Source organism: Gossypium hirsutum, chromosome A10 (genome assembly GCF_007990345.1).
Source record: "Gossypium hirsutum isolate 1008001.06 chromosome A10, Gossypium_hirsutum_v2.1, whole genome shotgun sequence".
Classification (NCBI taxonomy): domain Eukaryota; kingdom Viridiplantae; phylum Streptophyta; class Magnoliopsida; order Malvales; family Malvaceae; genus Gossypium; species Gossypium hirsutum.
In genome coordinates, this window is record NC_053433.1 from 93,709,351 (window position 1) to 93,729,666 (window position 20,316).

Sequence of the window (20,316 nt, forward strand, 5' to 3'; positions counted from 1 at the left end):
TTAACTTACCATAACACTGCTAATGACAATTAACGATTCAATTATTAAAATGTTACATCACGATAACGTAAGTGACTAAAACGTAACATTTCAAACATAAGTGACCAAAATGTAACCTGAGGTAAACAACAGTGACAATAACTGACTCTTATTATTATTTATTAGTTAATTACTCAAATTCTACGAGTAAATTAGTAAAATTTATATCTATCACCCAACAATTTACATAATGACCTTTGAGAAGATAAAACAATATTTTATTTTGTATAGTGAAATTTTAATAATATTAAATAAAATTTTTAAAAACTATTTTTTTTAAAGAGTAGAAAATTTGGGGTGATTATAATGCCATAGTTCAATTTTCAATTGTAAGCTCGTATCTATATCAACTCAAATAAGATACCAACAATAATTATGAATGAGTTATTTATTATATCATTTCATTTAATATTTTTACTCAATTAATAAAATTAAACATTAAAGAAAATAAGAATTAGAGGTGATTCGACTTGAAAAAATTCAAAAAATATAAATTTTGAATTATTCAACTTTTTGAATCAACTCGAATAATCAATTATTTTTTTAAATAGAAATGAATAGTTACAACGTTAAAAACTAAATTAACCTAAAAATAAATTAAATTAACGTAAATACCCCATCTTTCCAATTTCGAAGACTAGCAATTTGTGCCTCTAAAAAAGTTAAAAAAAAAACAAAATTATCTATAAAATTTCAAAAATAAAATTAAAATAAATTTAAATTTATATAAAAATCTATAAATTATAAATTATAAAAAAGTTCCAAAATCATAACTTTGAGGTATTAAATAAATAAATTATTAAAATAATTTTATTGTACTAATTTTTTTTGTGTTTTACTTTGAAATAATTTTCAAATATACGTTATCTCAAACTATGTACTTATTCATTAAATTTAGTCATATGGTCTTTAAGTTGGCATGTTTTGTATTTTTAAATTTAATTCAAATAAATTTATTTGATTCGACTCAAATTTCATTTCATTTGATTAAAAAAAATTCAAATTGAATTAAGATGATAAAATAAAAATTGTCAATTCGATTAATTCAAAATATTTTCACTTTATTCAATTAAATATCCACCCTAATAAAAACATTAGCTATCTCAAACCTATAACTCTGAACATATATATATTATGCATGACAATAGAGAGTAGTGAAACTAAAATTATCTTATTTATTTCCGCCTCGCTTTTATATGAATGTTAATATCGTAAAAAATATTATAATTTATTTATAATATAATTTCTATATATATATTCTAAAAATATATTCATAAAATATATATAGTACTTTTAATACATGATTTTTACTATATATATGTAATATTTTAAAAATACATTAATAATATTTAGCATGAAAAAATTGCCAAAATTTTATTATCAAAATTAACAAAATTCTCAAATTTGGACCAAAAGCCGATATAAAAGCCCAAGCCCAACCGTTTTATTTAAAAATAGAAAAATAAAAAAAATAGATAAACCCTAATAAAAACCCACACTTTTCGCCATTGAAACCTAAAACCCAGCAGAAGTAAGCAAAGAAATTCAGGCAAAATGGGTAGCAACCAAGCCGCAGTTTCTTTCTTGACCAACCTCGCACGCGCCGCTTTTGGTCTCGGCGCTGGCGCCACTGTCCTCAACGCTTCTATGTACACAGTCGACGGCGGCCAAAGAGCGGTGATATTTGACCGTCTAAGGGGAGTATTGGACAAAACGGCCGATGAAGGAACTCACTTTTTGATCCCATGGCTCCAGAAACCTTTCATCTATGATATCCGCATGAAGCCCCATACCTTCTCATCTGTCTCTGGAACTAAGGATCTCCAAATGGTTAATCTTACCCTTCGAGTTCTTTCTAAACCTAAGGTAATCTAGCAATTTCTTTTTGTTCTTTAGGTTTAATGGGTTCGTTTGATTTATGGGTTTTGTTTATTTTTTGATGAATTACTAAAGAATTTTGATTTTTTGGATGATTTTATGAAATGGGTTAATGAGAGTTCTTGATTTGCTTGTTCATTATATCAATGGAATCAAAGTTAATGTGCTTTTCAACTTGTTCAAAAAAATGCATACCAATGTAGCTTTTATTGTATGATTATGCTTATGAACCCATGGGTTATCTTTTTGAATATTAATGTTTGATTGATGTTATTTTTGCGAAAAGGTGGAGAAACTTCCTGAAATTTATCAACACCTTGGTCTAGAGTATGATGAGAAAGTGCTTCCCTCCATTGGCAATGAGGTCTTGAAAGCCGTGGTTGCACAGTTCAATGCTGATCAGCTTCTCACCGAGCGTCCCCAAGTGTCGGCCTTGGTCCGGAATTCACTGACACAGCGTGCAAGGGACTTCAACATTGAGCTAGCCGATGTTGCAATCACGCATTTGTCATATGGTTCTGAGTTCTCAAGGGCAGTGGAGCAGAAACAGGTGGCACAACAAGAGGCGGAGAGGTCGAAGTATGTTGTGGCGAAAGCTGATCAGGAGAGGAGGGCTGCTATCATCCGCGCAGAAGGAGAAAGCGAGGCTGCAAAGTTGATTTCTGAAGCAACTGCAACTGCTGGTATGGGGCTGATTGAGCTGAGGAGGATCGAAGCATCGAGGGAAATTGCTGCAACTCTTGCGAGGTCACCGAATGTGGCATACCTGCCTGGTGGTCAGAACATGCTTCTTGCTATGAACCCATCGAGGCCTTGACAGCTGCTTGAATGATGGTAATTTTCATAACCCATAAATGTTTAAGTGTGTATTTGCAGACATTGTTGTCTTCATGTTGGTGGAAACCATCACTTGAACTTGCTGAAAATGTCTTGATGTTAAATCAAGGAGGTTACTTACTATTTGTCTTCCAATTTTTGTCGGAACTGTTGATTAGTTTGTTTGCTATATGACACTTTTCTGAATTGTCTCAAATCAACAAGTCTTCAGATAGACTGTTCAACAATAACTTTTCTGTGTACCAATGCCCTACCCCTACCCAAATATGATCTTCCAAAAACCACCTAAATGCATACGCTCACACCTACACTTAAGTCCAAGCAACATAATTGTGCTTTATTCCTGCACATTTCAGCATTTTTTGTTATGTCATAGTGCAGAAACTAAGGTGTCATATGGGGGAAATGGTTTCTAACCAAACTTTTGAATGGCATTGCTGATTTGGCTGTTATCATGGAAAGGAATTAGATTATCTTTTATGAAGATTAATCTTAAAAAGAACTAGGCTAGAGGTCAAATCGGTGTGACTGTTAATTACCGATTCAATTGACTCAATTGGCTGTTTAAGTAAAATAAAATTAAATGTTAAATTAGTAGTGAATATAGATAATTGTTAAGAACATGCATCATCTTCGCTTGGTGGTATTGGTTTCTTATTTTTCTCCGACTTTTTACTTGCTTGAAACTAGTTCAATCATCACCCAGTTCTGTGTTCGATTTAGGGTTTAATATTTAGATCTTTCGGGTTGAGGTTTAGCACGACGAGGATATCTTTCAAGGGAAATCAATCCTAAAATTGTTTTCTATTTTGATTAAAAGTCCGAGACATACATCCAAACATAAACTGATTGAAACACGAGTAAAACATTATTTTATTTATATTATTTTTTTGATAAATTATGTTAATATGTTTTGATCACTCAAAAATGATTCAATGATTAGTAAGTATATATTTTGATCATTTAAAATGATTCAATGATCAGTAAAATAAATTAATACCAATTGAGGGGTAAAGATACATACTCTATGTTCAAGTTGATTTAACAATTAATGTCTAACTCGTAGATTAAAAAAAATGACTATTTAAATCTTGACTCGTAGATTCAAGATGTTTAAAACTGTTTCATAAAAAGGGAAGAATAGCTTATGCAATTGATGAGAATGGCATGAAAAACCCATATAATAACCTAATGACTAAATGAAAACTTGATTATTTCGTAATTTTTTTGAAATTTAGTGATCAACTAATAGACCCTATCTATTTTTAATAGAACTTCGGTTATTCGGTTGTGAATTTTTATTAAAAAATAGTGTGTTGACCCGCCCAAACCGAAGAAGTAATCAAAATAGATCGCTCCTACCTAACTAATAAAAGATGGTTTCAGTGTCATTCCTACTTTTGTACCTCAATGGGAATCCGCTAATTTTCAAATCATCCGATATTTACGCACATTAACCAAAGAGACATACTCTGCGGGTAGCAGAGCTGTCACATCAATGATGGGGTGACTCAAGGACAGTGATTCCAAAACTAAAAACTAACCTCTGGTTACTTGGTTTCATCCCCAGCTCTCCACAATAAAATGGAGTACATAAATTGAACCTAACGTCCTGAAAATAAAATAAACAAAACAGTGAAAAAGCTCATGACGAGAACAATTAGATGTGCTCATTCGAGGTCCAAGGAGAGACGTCCACAATCACATATAAACTCGTACATATAATACAATGGAGGCTGCAACTTAAAAATGATAATTGAAGTTCACTGCATAAACTAATTGAGTTTCACAGGATACATCTTTTAATGAATTGCTTAATGAACCCCTTTCTCATGCGACCGTTTCTTGCGTATACACTACTGATTTTCAAACTTCAGGCTTATACTTACTGAATGTCATTTTTTCAGTCACCGTCATTACATATCTGGAATTGACGTGACCCTCCAAATACATATAAATCTTAGAAAAACAGAAACTAAACACATCCGTCTCTAACATATATCAATACACTAACACCCAAATTTTAGTAACATAGATTTGTTACTTTTATTAGACGGTTGCATTTGAAGCTCAGATAGAGAATTTTGACTTCCGCATGCCAAATGCCTAAATATGTATAGAAATTTTGGTGTCTCATTGACCTACAATTGTAAGACCATTCCTCACATAAAACATTAAGGTGGTAACTAGTAACCAATCCAACCACCTCTAAAATGATTGTTGAACTTTGGCTAAAGCCCAGATATCCGGACATTGGTTTCAGCATGAAATTTTTACTCGAGTTCCACGGGCTTGAAATATCAAAGCAAAAGGAAGCAATTATCAAACTGTAAAAAAAAGTTCAACAGAGCAAAATATCCACATCAAACTTTGTAAAAGTGTTAATATCCTTCATATAGAGTCACCTGTTAGTCACTGCCATCGAACAAACTTTATCATTTGATCTGACAATCAAGTTAACCGCTTCTCGAAATCTAATAATGTTGAGATTATGTGCCGAAGCTCACCTGCAGGATAAAGCTTTCAGAATCGCAGTGTAGACATGGACGGGAATCACACAGATTGAAAAAGGACAAAACAGTGATATAAAAAGAATAAGAAGCTCACTTTTGCAGTTGTCAACTCACATTTTGAACCACTTTGGCTTGGCAGGTTTTTTCTCGGTAGGCTTGCTCTCGTGCACAGCAGGGGATGGCACTGCACTGGCAGAAGCAGGCTCCGGGGCAGATTGAACTGACTCTGGCTGCTCAGCTCCAGCAATGACTTCCAAACCTTTCAAAGACATGATCTCTTCCTGAAGAAAGGGGCCTGAATTTGCAGCTGCAGCTGCAGCATCCTCACCTCAACATTTCAAAGAGAGGTGTCAGTTCAGGGATAAAAACTATGTATTCAACTATAAAAACTATGAAATTCAGTGAATATTCTCAGGGGACTTCTACAGAGTTGTATTTAGCATGTCTAGTAAGTATTTAGACAATTAGACAACAACCTTACTGCGTGATTTATTACATGCTAAACATGAAATTATGCCAATGCTAAATATGCCAATAACAGAAAAAATAGAAAAATTGAATGTTATACATGGTAATGACAACATAAATAAGGATTCATGGTCACAACTCTGCACCAGCCAATCATAAGCTATGTTACTTGGACTTGAATGTTTGTATCGGAATCATGTGTTTGATACTATCTAATATGAGCATGTTCAATTTTTACAAGTTCTTCCATATATTTGAAGGGTCATATCCCCATAACTACGTCCATATATGTGTCAAACATGAGTGTAGTTCATGAAAAATGAAGTCAAGAGTAACATAGATCATAAGTATGACAATAAGGTTAAGAATCAATGATGAGATATGACTTACAGAAGGATTAAACAATGCATACATGTGAAAGCATGCACAAACCTTTTGGCAGATCATATGAAAAATACACGATTGCACCAGGAATGAAACCGGCAGAGAAGAAATCCTGTGTCATGTCCTTCATTTGCTTCTTAGGAGGCGTAGTATCTGAAACATTAGTTATTAGACATCCAAGGTGCAGGCTTCACTCCGAAACATCCAGCTAGTATTTACATAACTGACCAAAAGTTCACTCCGAAATATGCTTACATAAGTAGAATGGCAAATCTGGTCGAGCAGTCACTTTAGAAATAAGGTCAACCAAGCTCTGAAGTGTCTCGGATGGATGAAATGTAACCTCTAATGTGTGGTTATCTGGAAAGCGAATCCTAACAACAGCCTGAACATGAAACAACAGCCTGAACATGAACATATAAACTTAATGAAAAGTAAAGTACAACTACACCAACCCTACTCTAAGATTCACTACTCATCCTTGAAAAAATTCTCTCATCATTGGGATCCAAGCACTCTTAACACATAAACAACGAAAAGATTCCAAAGGAGTAGCAAGTACCTTTGTTATTCTTGATCTTCGAGCAGCCTCTTCTGCTTCTCGGATTTTTCTTGTTTTCAAGTGCTTATCTGTTTATAATCATATCCACTAAGAAACATGTAAATATATTTCTAAATCCTTTCCAAAATATCCAGGTTACCATGAGTTTTTATGAAATGGGAACCTTGTACAAAAAATTGTGCCTATACATGTCCTTTTCAAGACAAATACAAGCCATGGTTACTTTGACATAACTAAATCAAAACTCAATCAGTAAAAATAAATAAACCAAGTTGAGAGGATAAAACTGATTATGATTTAATATTCATCAACAAAGTACCTTCTTTTTTACTTGCCATTAATCGATAATAATCTTCCGCGGTGAAATCATAGAAGTCATCTGGCTCCTCTGCTCAGAAAATAAATAAATAAAAACATTGCATTTATCAATTTACACAAACGAACAGGCACTTCTAGTTAATAGGTCATACCAGTGTTGGGCACTCCATCTTGTGTTGGAAGCAGACTAGCAGTTTCAAAAACACGAATTTCCCGTCCAAAATTCTCTTTTGCAGCAGCGAGCTTGGCCTAAAATCATTCAAAGGTAATCAGAAATAAATAAATAACATTAGACTGCAAACCAAACAAGTTAAAGGAGCACAAAATCAGTAGTCATAAATAATGATATTTTCACCAATTATCAAAAGCAATGACTTGGCATCTATGAAGACTATATATGATTCATAATATACAACAGTGTGTGGAGGTCGGACTTAAAATTCTCCTCTTAATGCAAGTTTCATGAAGGAAAAAAAATGATACAGTTGAGATCTTTTCCAATATCTACATATCTTTTCTACAAAGACCAAAAGGAGCACAAACGTGAAGTTGGACCAAACGAGAACAAGACTCCACAACTCCATGTGCATTTATATTCCTAAAATAACGTTATCACTCAAAGAATTGAATCAAGGGGAGGGGGAAGTAGTACAAATTTATAACTTCAAATTACTTGGTACTTATTCAAAGCACTAATTGTGTTTTTTTTTTTTACTCCAAAATTTCCCTTTTATCTAATTACTCATATTAACTATTTAATTCAACTAAATACCAAAAAGTTATGTTGTTAAGACTAAGGGTAACTGTCGTGACTAATATGGGTATGCTCAATTTTTTCCTATGTTTTTCCAAATATTTGGATTTTGGACGATATTAACATAGCCAAAAAGGGATGATGCTACTGACCAACTATAGCTGTCCTCATCGATGCCATCATCAGTTTATGAACCCTAAACCATTCAAACTATTAATAAAGATGGCAAAAAAGACCAAATTGAAGCTTAATTCCATCACAATTTGGCTAAGTTCAGTAATTTGTTTTGTTTAAGGACTTGAATTCAACTAGTAAAACAGTACGTCCTAACTAATTCACGCCACTAAAATTGCATCAGAGTGAAGCTAAATTCTCTCCTTTTTTTTTTCAGAGTTAAATCTTCCGTTCACTGTTTCGAAGCATCTAAATTCAAGAGATTAAAAAAAACCCAATCGAATAAATAACAAAAAGAACTAGACCCATCACACGAATCAATTATCATGGAAAAAACCCAGATCGAAACATCATTAGAAACAAGATTTTGAACTCCAAAAATGGAATTAAAATCAAGAAATTAATTCTTCATTTTCATAAAAAGGAATTACCTTGGCCGATTCAGCCTCCATGGAATCAATGCTAGTGAATCTTCTCCTCTTCAAAGGCAGTGGCAACGAACCATCTACGATCATCAGCAGTGAGATTAAAGTTTTCAGATTTTGTTTTGGTGGATTGCTTCTGTATAAAGTCCTGGTTGCTTTATCTCTTAGAAGTTCTTTCTGGTTTATTCCAATCCTCCTTTTATAAGCATGGCATACAATAGCATAACATAGGCATGAGACAGATCGAGAAATGAAAGGTTATTTGGGCTTTTAATTTAGGATTGGGCCATTACAATTTTTTTCCTCTCATTGATTTTGGGTAGAAAAAATGGACGCCGCCTGGTTTAGAGTTAAAATTATAGTGAAAAGGTGTTTTCCGCTCAATTGTAATGTTGGGAGGCGATTTTTGGCTTTTAGCTTATGAAATGCCCTTACTTTTATTAATTATTTAAAAGTTTATAAAAATTAGATTAATTTATATTTTATATTAAATTATTTAAATATAATTTATTATATTTAAGTTTTTAAAATATTTTATGTATTATTAATTTTATAAATAATTTATATTTATTATTCAAAGTATATTTAAAAATTATATACTTTTTAAATGCAATAGCATACTACTGATTTTCAGTTTAACCGATTTAATTGATTTAAATATTATTTTAAATCTATCCATAACTTTTATTATATTAATAACATCAATATCAACGTACTAAATTTAATTTTTTTAAAATAATATACATACTTCTAAATTTTTAACACTTTTATCAAATTTCAATACAAAATATAACAAAATCCCCCAAAAAAATATAATTTCATTTACCTTTCCAAAATATTCCCTCAAATATTACTTTTACCAAATCTAATTTTTTTTTATCCCATCAATCTTCATTGTTTACATAGTTTATAATATTATATAAAATATTTAATATTACTTAAATATGTGAAAATGACATGACTAATTTTTATTTACCACTTATGGGTAACTAATGGATTAATGACTAAATTATTATAAGTATATGGGTAAGGAAGCAAATTGATATTCCAAACAAAATGACAACGAAAAGCATGAGGTATTCTAAAAACCTCCAACCAAAAGCAACCACATCTCCAAAAGCAATCAATGCAAAGGAGCGATGGTAAGAGGAATAATAATGATCTTCAAAACTCTATAGAATCTTTGTTAGTCGATTTTAAAAAGCATCACATACTACCAATTCAAACCAAGCCACTTTATAATTTATCTTCTTCTAGAGGTAATTACTATGTCACCTTAAACTCCTCGCTAAATCATTTGATGGTTAAAAAAACTTAAAAAACACAACCTTATACATGGTAAAGCTCAATCCCATGATTTTGTTAGAAGTGCAAAACATGTTTAGCTAAACATCATGTTATACTAAATAAACCCACATAATTTATACATTATATATTGGTAAAAATTCCTGATAACATCTGTCAATCCATCATATGCAAGCCTAGCAAACGTCTTGTCCAACCTATTAGGTTACAACAACAATGCCTTAAACTGACATTTGTCACCCTATGATGACACTCATGAAATATGGAACTCAATGGTTTGGACCCACTCCCAATCATCTTCCCATTATATATATCCTCTTAGCACCAAAGTAAATATAGAGACGAACTGAATTGTGTATACTCTACAAGGACTTAACCCCAAAGTAAATCTTAACGGCTTTTTGCACCATCCACGATATGAATCGCCCCTATTTTAATGACTATCCAAACCCCACATGGTGTGAATTGCCCTGTTATACCACCAAACACTTTTATATAACATTTTTTTTGGTAGACAAGAAAAAACTTACAAAAAGTTTAATTAGCAGCAGAGTGAAGTGCTGGAAAATTTCCCAGCATCACTTGATTATCTTTTTCAAGAAACCTACGAATAAAATACGGTGGAAACTCAAAGATCTGTAGCTAATTATAGTCTCCCTTAGCAGCTTTAGCAAAGCCATCAACCATTCTATTGTACTCGCTTGAGGAATGCTTGAAAACTACTCGCCAGTTTCTCCTACACAATGAATGAATCAATCGCAGCAAATCCCTTGCAGATAAACTCAAATAAGTATAGCATTGTCGTAGTCAACTTCAATTCGGCTAAAACCTTTCGACCACGCAAGCTCAAGTCCCTCATAGATACCTCTGACTTCAACTTGGAAAATATCAGACCCTCCAACCTTCATTGAAAAACCCAATACCCATCCACCATTCGATCCTCCTACAAGTGATTCAAAAAAGGCGTATCTGTATTCAGCTTAATCCAACCCTCTGTAAGCGATTCCCAAAATCCACGATTAACTTTGAAGCTTTCAAGACTTATCTTCAGCCTTGCAGACAGAAAGCTTCTAGCCCAAGCCACAACAAAACCTATTAAGTCCCTACTATTACTATTCATATGATAAAAAATAGAAGCAATCCTATCTTTCCAAAGAAAGCAAACAATGATGGAAAACAAGGTTGGCCACTCTTCTGCAATGTCAATGTGCCCCTCATTTAGAAAATTTCACCTCAACCATTCCTGAACCGAAGATGAAAAGAAAAAGCTCCAAGCACATCTCGGGACAATGGATCTCCACACTCCTTTCGGGAAATAGCAGTCACGCATTGCATGCAAAATCGTCTCTCGTTTCCCCTCATCTTTCACAACGACTATCGTTACTTAAACCTCGACCACATGTAATAACCTTTATTTGAGTTTGTACCTAAACCTGAGTAAAGAATGTTACATTTTTTAGTTAATCACTCCAGTAAAGTTCTAAATTAGTTATTCATGTTCTACTATGCAAGAGTCACATTTTTATTCCTATTTCATTCTTGGGGATTGATAACCAAATTTTGTTTGAATTTCTTGAAACTAAACATCTCATTACTAACATAAAAATTTCGGTAAAATTTTAAGTAAGTCAATTAATATAATTTATTCTTCAAATCTTCCCTTATTCAACTACTTAGCAGCTCTGAGAGTTCTCTACTAAAAATTCATATAACGTTGTCGCTTATGCCTCTTGAAAATAGACGCATTAAGTTTTTATACATATAAAGTTAATCTCTAAAATATTTTTGTATAATTTTTAATGATTTTTCAAAGTAAAAATAAGGGAACCTAAAATCAATTTGACCTTCTCTCACTTAAATTTATTTACCTCATAATTTACAATTCCATTACTTAAACCGTTTATTCTATAAAAAAAACTAAACTCATTTAAGATTTAATATTATTCTTGGTTCAACATTTAACTCAATTTATACAATTTTTTAGGAAATTTTTAAAGTTGAAACCTGATGGCTGTCCAGAAATTGTTTTAGCATAATTTCTAACATTTTAGTTTGTACTTTCCTATCAACTTACTAACACTTCTGAATCATGTTCTTCCACATAATTTATCCTTTCAAGCCCTTATATGCATATAAACTTATTTTTATCTTTATTATTTTCTTCCTCTTCTTCTACATTTCACATCCTATATGCATATATACATGAATTTTTTAGCTTCAAGCATAGTATACATCAGGGGCGAAGCCAGAACAAATTTTTAGAGGGGTTGAATGAAATTTTAATTTTTTATAGTCTATATATTTATAATTTTTAAAGGATTAAATAGAATTTTTATAATTTTAAAGGGGCCAAAGTACAATTTTACCTTTACTAAATTAAAATTTAAAAAAAAAACAAAGTCCTAAACATAAAATTTTCAATTTAGGTGGGGCCAGAGCCATTGACAACCCCTATATTCGCCTCCGGTATACATATATGTAATATTGATCGATAATAGATTAAAATCAAACATCGTAATTTCTTTCTCAAATAAAACATGAGTATGGGAAAATCACTAAGGCTCGTACCTTTCTTCAAATCTCATCTTCAAACCAATCTATTACTCCACTTCTTTTTTGCATCTATCTGTTAATTTTTATACTTTTAATTTCTTACTTTTACCTCAACGCTTTTTACTAACTTACGAATTAATCAATACTCGAATTTATTTTTTTCAATACACATATTCTCCAATATCCTTCTATCTTCTCTACTATCTCGAATTTAATTCTTATTTTATTTCTTTTAAATATTCCAATATACATATTTTCTAAAATCACACTATTTACATCTAATGGGATTTGGGGATGTTACGTCACATCTAACATAATTAGTGAGTAAACTTGAACGACATAACAACCATAGAAATGGTTTAACTTGTTGTGGATCTCTGACCTTCCAAACTTTGAAGCCAGCCCTATGAGAGCTATCATCATTATGAATAAGCAAATAGTTGTAAGTAGCAACAATAGAAAATGGGCCATAAGACATCATTCGCCATGCAAGTCGGTCCAAACCACCATCAGCCAAGGGTGGCAAGACACTAGCAATACGACTAACGATAACCAGTGGCACTCAAGATTCAAGTCTATGCCAATCCCACGTATCTTGAGCTGTTATCAAATCAGATAATCGAAGAGTTTTATCTAATCGTTCATCGCTAATGTGGTACAACTTGAGAGGTTCAACATCCGATAATCAATTATCATTTTAAAAATTAATAAGACCATCACTAACTGACCAGACAATACTATTTGTCACCTCATGCCACATATTAACGAAAGAGCGCCAAAGATAAGAATAATTACTACGTTCAATAGACTGTAGAATCAGCCCATGAACATTATATTTGTTTATCAACATGTGAACTGAGAGTGCATCCATATTAGTTAAGATATTGAAGCCTAATTTAAAAAGGAAAATTTTATTCTAATCTTCAAGGTGTCTTACTCTAAAACCCCCCAAACGAGTGGTTTGGAACAATTAGTCCAACTAACAAGAGCCAATTTTCTTATAGTGGAGTTGGATCTCCAAATAAAGTTGCGCACAATCTTCTCAATTTTATTACACGTCAAAACAAATATAAGTTGTACTTATAAAATATTTCGGAATAATAAATAATATTTACTTCGCTAAGGTAATTCTATTAGCCATAAATAATTGATGAGTATCCCATCTATTGAGTTTAGCATAAACTTTATCCATAATAAACTGAAACGCGATCGTAGTAATATGTTCATGAAATATAAACATATCTAAGTACTTTCCTAGATTCAGAATATACGCATACCTAGATACTTTCCCAGGTCCGTCACAATCGAGAACCCAAGTCGACCACGAATATCTAATGCAACTGCTTTTGAAGTTATGTGAGGAGAAAATTTGAGTTTTCTGTCTATTAATTTGATAGCCTGCAGCACAGCAAAAAGTGGACAAAGCCTCGTTAGCCCACTGTGCGTGTGGGGAATTAGCCCGGCAAAGCAAAAGTAGATCATTTGCAAAAAAAAGAAGAAAAGAGATGAGAAAGAACAGGTCCTCTATGTACAAGTGACAAAGGTTCCAACTTCCTCTCCTCAATATATAACCTTTATTGTTATAACAAAAATATATAAATATTAATAAAAAATTCAAATTTTATTATTTTTAAATAATAAAACAAGGTACTAATATGCATGATTCAATTTTGGAAAAAATTACTAAATCTTTTTCCAAATTACCGCCGGTTCGTTTTAATTTTTTATTCACCAGCAGACAAGCGCACATTAGCATCAACAACCCCTTCACTTGTGTCTTTCTCACTCCTAATCCCAAGTTCCAAACGGCCAAACTGACTTCCTTTGTCCCTACCCCCCCGGCCCTATTCCAAATTTTCAAGCCAACCCCCAATTTTCTCTAAATTAAAATCGGTCCCCGATTCAAAAAACCACCATTTCAACATTTCCACTTCTGATATTTTTCTCAAGAAAAAAAATACATTTTTTTCCCGAGAAAGTGTGTGTGTGTGTGTGTGTGTGTGTGAGAGAGAGAGAGAGAGAGAGAGAGAGATGACAATGGACAGAGAGAAGGAGAGAGAGATAGAGCTCGAAAGCGCAATGTACACTAATTGTTTGCTATTAGGATTGGATCCGTCGATAATCGGGCTTGGAGCCTCTAACGTAACCCCTCGTGTCGGACTTTTCCGTCATTCTAACCCTAAATTAGGCGAACAGCTTCTTTACTTCATACTCTCTTCTCTTCGTGGCCCCGCTCAATCCGCCAGCGTAATAATCGTTTTCCGGTTCGGTTTACTTTCGATCTGGTCTGTATTGGTTTTGAATTTGGTTTTCGTTTTGGATCTTATAGGATTTCGATAGAGTTTGGCCAATTTTTGACTCAGCGCAATCTCGTGATTTTCGAAAGGTTGATTCTTCGATTTTTTTTATTTGTTTTCGTTTTTCTGGTTTACTGTTTTGTCTGAATTATTGTTTGAATTTTATTTACTTGTTGATATTTTAGGTTGTCCAAGGCATAATCAGTGAGCTGGAAGCACAAGGAGCTTTACCTAGAAGTAATTCCAGGGTTTCTTCGCTTGCTACTTGCTGTGGGCCGAGGTTAGTTCTTAATTTCTGTTTGGCTGCTAAGAAAATTCTAGAAAGTTAAGCAAAATGGAAAACTGTGTTAGTTGGCTTTCTTAGTCCTATTTGCATTAGGGTCATTAGAGCGTATCTTTCACTGTATTTTGGCACCGATTGTCTGTGCAAGATCCAAAAAGTTAGAAGTTTTATTGAAGATCGCTGATGAAATTTGTTAATTCATCATCACATTATATTTTCTTATGTTTTTGCTTGTAGATTTGTTGAACTTCTATGGCAACTCTCATTGCATGCATTAAGAGAGGTTTATAGAAGGAATTTCGCAGCGGATGTTGCTTCTAACACGTTGCCTGTGCCATTAACTGATGTTGCCTTTTCACATGCTGCTACATTACTTCCTGTAACAAAGGTTGTGCTGCTCTGCACATTATTCATATGAAGTACAGTTAGACCTATATTAGTTGAACTTGCATGTGTGTCAGATACGGATATGTCCGCTTGGGTATATTTAATTTTGTCTAAGTTTTTCCATGCACTTGGTAGGTCTTTGCTTTCTCATGCATTTGATGGGTCTCTGGAAGATCATATCCCCATATCCACGACCTTTAAAGAAATTGAAGGGTTGGAGCAACATAGAATTATAGTCTCATATATTAGGTTCATGCTTCTTTTTCTGTGTTTTTATGTTCTATTTGCTTCTATCATAGTTCAAGCATAGTTTTGGCATTAGCTTCAAAATGTTTTTTTTTTTTTGGTTAGACCTTCCATAGCGTTGAAGTAACATTTTTTTTGAACAGGCTAGAATATCACTTGAACGGAGAAGATTTCTGAAAAATGCAGAAACAACAGTGCAGAGACAGGCTATGTGGTCAAATTTGGCTCATGAAATGATTGCAGAGTTTCGTGGTCTTTGTGCTGAGGAGGTAAGTAAAAACTATTTAATCACTCAATTGAACTCTTTTTGAGTATTTTTTTCATATTATCAAATATAATCCCCTTTCTCTTTTACCTTCTGCTAGGAATGACTTGATATCTTTAATGAATGACTTTCCTTGGAAAACCTTGATATCAGGCTTATTTGCAGCAAGAGCTGGAAAAACTACATGACTTGAGGAACAAAGTGAAGTTGGAAGGGGAGCTATGGGATGATCTTGTCTCTACTTCAAGTCAGAATTCTCATTTGGTTTCAAAGGCCACTCGCTTGTGGGAGTCTATCCTATCTCGTAAAAGTAAGTACTGTACGAATGAATTAAGTGTTTTTCATTTATATCTTCATTAACTTATTTGATTTTCACGCCCTTGATATTATCAACTTATTCATCCAGGTCAACATGAAGTTCTTGCTTCAGGCCCCATTGAGGATTTGATAGCTCATCGGGAGCATAGGTGATTTGCCACCATATGTTGTTTTGGATGGTAAATATGCCATTCTTTGGCTCTCCTTTTTCATGTATATTCATTTTCAGGTACCGCATCTCTGGATCGTCTTTGCTTGCAACTATGGATCAAAGTTCTCAGGCTCCTTACTCTGATGTCTTATCAGTTCAGTCTGGGGATTTGGCTAACAAAGACCAGAATGGTGGATGTAGCACACAGGTCAATGAAGAGACATTCTCTCAGGTAGATGATGGAAGTGGAAGAGTAAACCAGACTGTTGATGTAGCAGAAATTATCAGACGTTGGACGCATGCATTACAACGCATTCATAAACATTCGCTTCAGCTGGTATGCTGTTTTATGTTATTTTTGTTCACTCAGCTATGTTAGCTTGTTTTAAGAATTGGTCATTAGTGATATGCTGTATCTCTTATAGTTTAATGTCTATGTAGTGTATAATTATGAGTATGATATTTGTTTAAAGTTGTGGTATTGTAAATTGCATTGACCAGTTAGATATTATGCAACATGAGGTTTGATGTTGAGGCGTTGAAACTTGTATTGGATGTTATTCTTTTTCTATGGACAGAATCTTTATTAGTCATAAGCAAATCCGTTCACTTAAAAGTTTTCCATCCTTGGGAGATGTGGACAAGTTATTGGTTATGGTATAGAATCACAAACGAGCAATATTTTGTTTGCACTTTCTAAATTTTATTTAAAAAGTATTTGTAAATTCTAAATTGTGATTCACGGTTTTAAGGAACTGTGGATTGAATGTTGCTAATTATCGGTGTTCAAGTAAGGTGCTAGTATGCAATAATGGATATTACTATTGTTTTGCAGGCAAATGCTAATGATGGAGAGGGTCCTGATATTTTACGAAGTGCACAAGATGGTAGCACAAGTGGCCATGCTGAGTCATTGGCTACAAGTCTTGCTGAGCATCAGCAACACCTGGCTAGCTTTCAGGTAATGTAAAAGACATTGGACATTAACTAGTTCCTTACAAATTCATACTGTTAATCTGATCATAATTTCGAGCAAATTTCAGATTTCTAGTCTGATTAACATCTGGGGCACTTGTTTCTATCTTGTTTTCTATACTCATCAGGTAGGTTCTTAATCTAGTTAATTGTTAGGCTGATGGTTATAGAAACATATTAATACTTGGCAACAGCAAGCCGGTTTTTGAAATCTTCAAGAACCTTAGATATTGCTTAGATTTCCTTAAGTTACCATTTGCTTGGTATTTGGTAAAGAATTTTGTGAGCACAAAGATGAAAATCTACCTTTTGACAGCCCCAAAATGGGAAATTCTCTTCCCAAACGCTGAAGGATGGTCAAATGTTGATGATCTAGAACCTCAAAATCTGGAAATTTGTTTAGTTTATTTAAGTGTTACTTCAAATTATTTGGAGATTTGAGAACCCACTGAACAGCAATATATGAGTTTGTTCTCCTGTTCTGTTCTGTGCTTTGCTTCGAACATGCATGCCTGTTGTGAGTTTACAAACATGCTACCACATATGCCTCTAGCCCTCTACTAAACCATAAATTTCTGCTATGATTTCTAAGTAATCTCTAAACAGTCACACTAAAATATGTTCCTCATAAACCTTGATGCTGTTATAGATTCTAAGTTATCTCTAGAGGAATTCTTTTTTTCAGCATCCTTGTTGATTCCTCATCAGGGATTTAAGTGGTAACTGTCACTTGACGATACAGTTGCTATTTTTCAGTTTCGGCTCTTTCTGTTGCCAATATTCATGGCCTATATTTACCCCAATTGCATTTATTATATCCACAGACTTGATAAATGTGGTAGACAATGCATTCGCGAATACAATTTAAATCCTGCACCTGATACTAATCTTACTTTTTAGATGACTTTTAGTCATTTCTATTCTAATTTCTAGTACATTTCAAAAGCACAGGTGCTTATTAACCAACTAAAGGAAGTTGCTCCAGCAATTCAGAAGTCAATATCAAACTGTACAGAGAAAGTAAATGGCATTTCCTCAAACTTGCCTTCCATGGTCAAGCATCATGGTCAAGCTACCTCACCTATTCAAGCTCAGAGCAGTGGAAGGACCTTGGTAAATGTTAAATTGGTGAATCATTTCTTGCAAACATTGAACACTTGTGCTTGTAGAATTTATGTCTCATTGTTAAGGTATTTTCCTGGATAATGCAGGAAAGTAGCTCTGATGATGTTGGTGACATCACTCCAAAAATGTCAAAGGTTCAGCTTGACAAGATTTCTCCTAGTTCTCCAGCTTTAAAGCTCCCGCAGTTATTCAGCTTAAGCCCAAATTCTTTGGTTAAAAGTGGAAACATGCAAAAGCAGCATACTTTAGCTCCGCAGACCAACCAAATTGAAACTGTCTGAAAGCAGCTCCCTGGACCAGCCTCTTGCAAACAATGGCCTTGATAACCCACCGCAAGGTTTGCTGCTTTTCATGTTCTGAAAACATTTAAATGAGTGCTTGTGACTGTGGTGATTTAACTCCTTTAGTGGAAGATTCTGATTCTCAAATTCACTTTGCAGATACCAATGATTCTTTCGTTCAGAACTTGAAGAGATCTGTTAGGCAAGCTGCACTATCTGTGCCATCCCACGATTCAGAGTCATCACGGGACAGTCAATCTGATGAAAGCTCGGAACATTTCTTTGTACCTATTTCATCATTTAATTTTTATCATGGGGGACCAGAGAATAAAGTTGGCTCCATAAGGAGTAAGAAATTATTTTCAACTCAAAAAGACAATTCCTTGCTTGATAGCCGTGCAAGCGATGGTCGTATTAGGAGTAACTATGATGACATATCACGCATGTTGAACAAGTTGGATTCTCTTAACGATTATGATCCAGTAAACGTATTTCTGTCAGCTGCTGCTTCTAGTACTTCAGCTTCTGATGGGCAGAGGTCTTTTTTTGACTTGGAAGAAGCACAGGATGTCTTTTCTCCTTTTCTGATGGACGCATCCCTCTTATCCGATTCTTACGAGGATTTGCTCGGTATGTTGTTTTATTTGCAGCCTATTATTATTATTATTATTATTATTATTATTATTATTATTATTAAGACATCTGTTTAATATATTATTCAGATATATCCACTTGCTGGGCTATTTGTCTGGCTTGACAGTCAATTTGAGCTGGACTTTGAGATAACTTTAGTAATCCGAGTCAACCAATTCAGATTATCTTTTAAATAATAAATTCTTTTATGTAAATTAAAATTTGAAAATATATAATTATTAGATACAAAAATTTTAATAGTAAAACAGTTTTTCAGATTGCACTTGAGGAGGCCAATATTTTGTGTTTGGACACCATAGATACCTCTCAGCTAAGTTAATCGGACTTGGATATGAGTATTGGACATGGATGGGCTTCAGACCCTAAACTCTAAAGCTTTTTCATGAATTTAAAGTGATCTAGGAGTCATATATCCCTTCCCTTGGTACGTGTTAGATATGAATATTTTAAAGAAAATGAAGAAGTACGAACAACTTAGCCAGCGTATAATAGGATTCTTTAAAGGGAATTTTTTTCTTTTGTTTATCTATTAATTACCACATATCTGCCAAATGTATTATTATTATTATTTTTTGACAATTATTATTATTATTATTATTATCATTATTATTATTAAGAAGAGGGTATGTTTGTGCAGCTCCACTTTCAGAAACAGATACTGCCTTAATGGAGCATTGAGACTGGGGTTTGGACGATTTTGTTGGGATGGTTTTGCTTTCGGGCTCCCTCAGTTAGGGATGTTATCTCCACCACTCTGTCATTGATACCTTGGTTTGGAAGCAGGCCGCTGCCTCCACTGGAATCTTTGAAGTCTTCTCGGCATTATTTTGTAAGTGTAAGAAAAGTTTAATTTTGGTCACACTGAAATTATTTTAGTATCGTATTCTTTTAAATATTCTTCATAATATAGATCATTAGATTATTGAATTTTTTTAAACTTTTAAAAAAATATATATTAAAATGACCCTTTAAATAAATGAACTGAAATGTTAAAAAAAAAATATAAGAAGTATACCACATTTAATTCTACAAAAAGAGTAGACCAAAATTATTACTGTTGAGGGGAGTTGGGTCTCGGACTCTTAACGATGGAGGTATTATGCTCGAGATGTTTATACTCGGTT

General features: G+C 33.5%; 2 protein-coding genes and 1 pseudogene across 7 annotated transcripts; 2 read left to right on the top strand and 1 right to left on the bottom strand.

Annotated features, from left to right (window-relative positions):
- The first annotated feature begins 1,577 nt into the window (after positions 1-1,577).
- LOC107896731 (prohibitin-3, mitochondrial-like) lies at positions 1,578-2,768 on the top strand. The gene is given in 2 exon segments (NM_001326843.1): positions 1,578-1,905; positions 2,204-2,768. Coding segments are annotated over 2 exon segments (843 nt in total). The 5' UTR covers positions 1,578-1,593; the 3' UTR covers positions 2,735-2,768.
- A 1,729-nt stretch (positions 2,769-4,497) lies between these two features.
- LOC107896732 (plant UBX domain-containing protein 1) lies at positions 4,498-8,603 on the bottom strand. Of its 6 annotated transcripts, none has more exons than XR_005903472.1 (9): positions 8,359-8,569; positions 7,152-7,248; positions 7,001-7,069; positions 6,682-6,749; positions 6,375-6,504; positions 6,168-6,272; positions 5,382-5,580; positions 5,160-5,261; positions 4,498-5,045 (listed from the first exon to the last, which is right to left on the bottom strand). XR_005903472.1 is itself a non-coding variant. In XM_016821994.2 (8 exons), exons 1-8 carry the CDS (start codon positions 8,440-8,442, stop codon positions 5,258-5,260), a joined length of 771 nt encoding a protein of 256 aa, XP_016677483.1. In that variant the 5' UTR covers positions 8,443-8,603; the 3' UTR covers positions 4,498-5,257. The 6 variants fall into 6 exon arrangements, 4 of the variants coding, with proteins under 4 accessions (XP_016677483.1, XP_040934978.1, XP_040934979.1 ...); XR_005903471.1 differs by having other exon boundaries at positions 5,382-5,595; XM_016821994.2 differs by having other exon boundaries at positions 4,498-5,261; positions 5,382-5,595; positions 8,359-8,603.
- Positions 8,604-14,033: 5,430 nt separating this feature from the next.
- On the top strand, positions 14,034-20,114 carry LOC107896733 (AUGMIN subunit 6-like; annotated as a pseudogene).
- Positions 20,115-20,316: the final 202 nt, after the last annotated feature.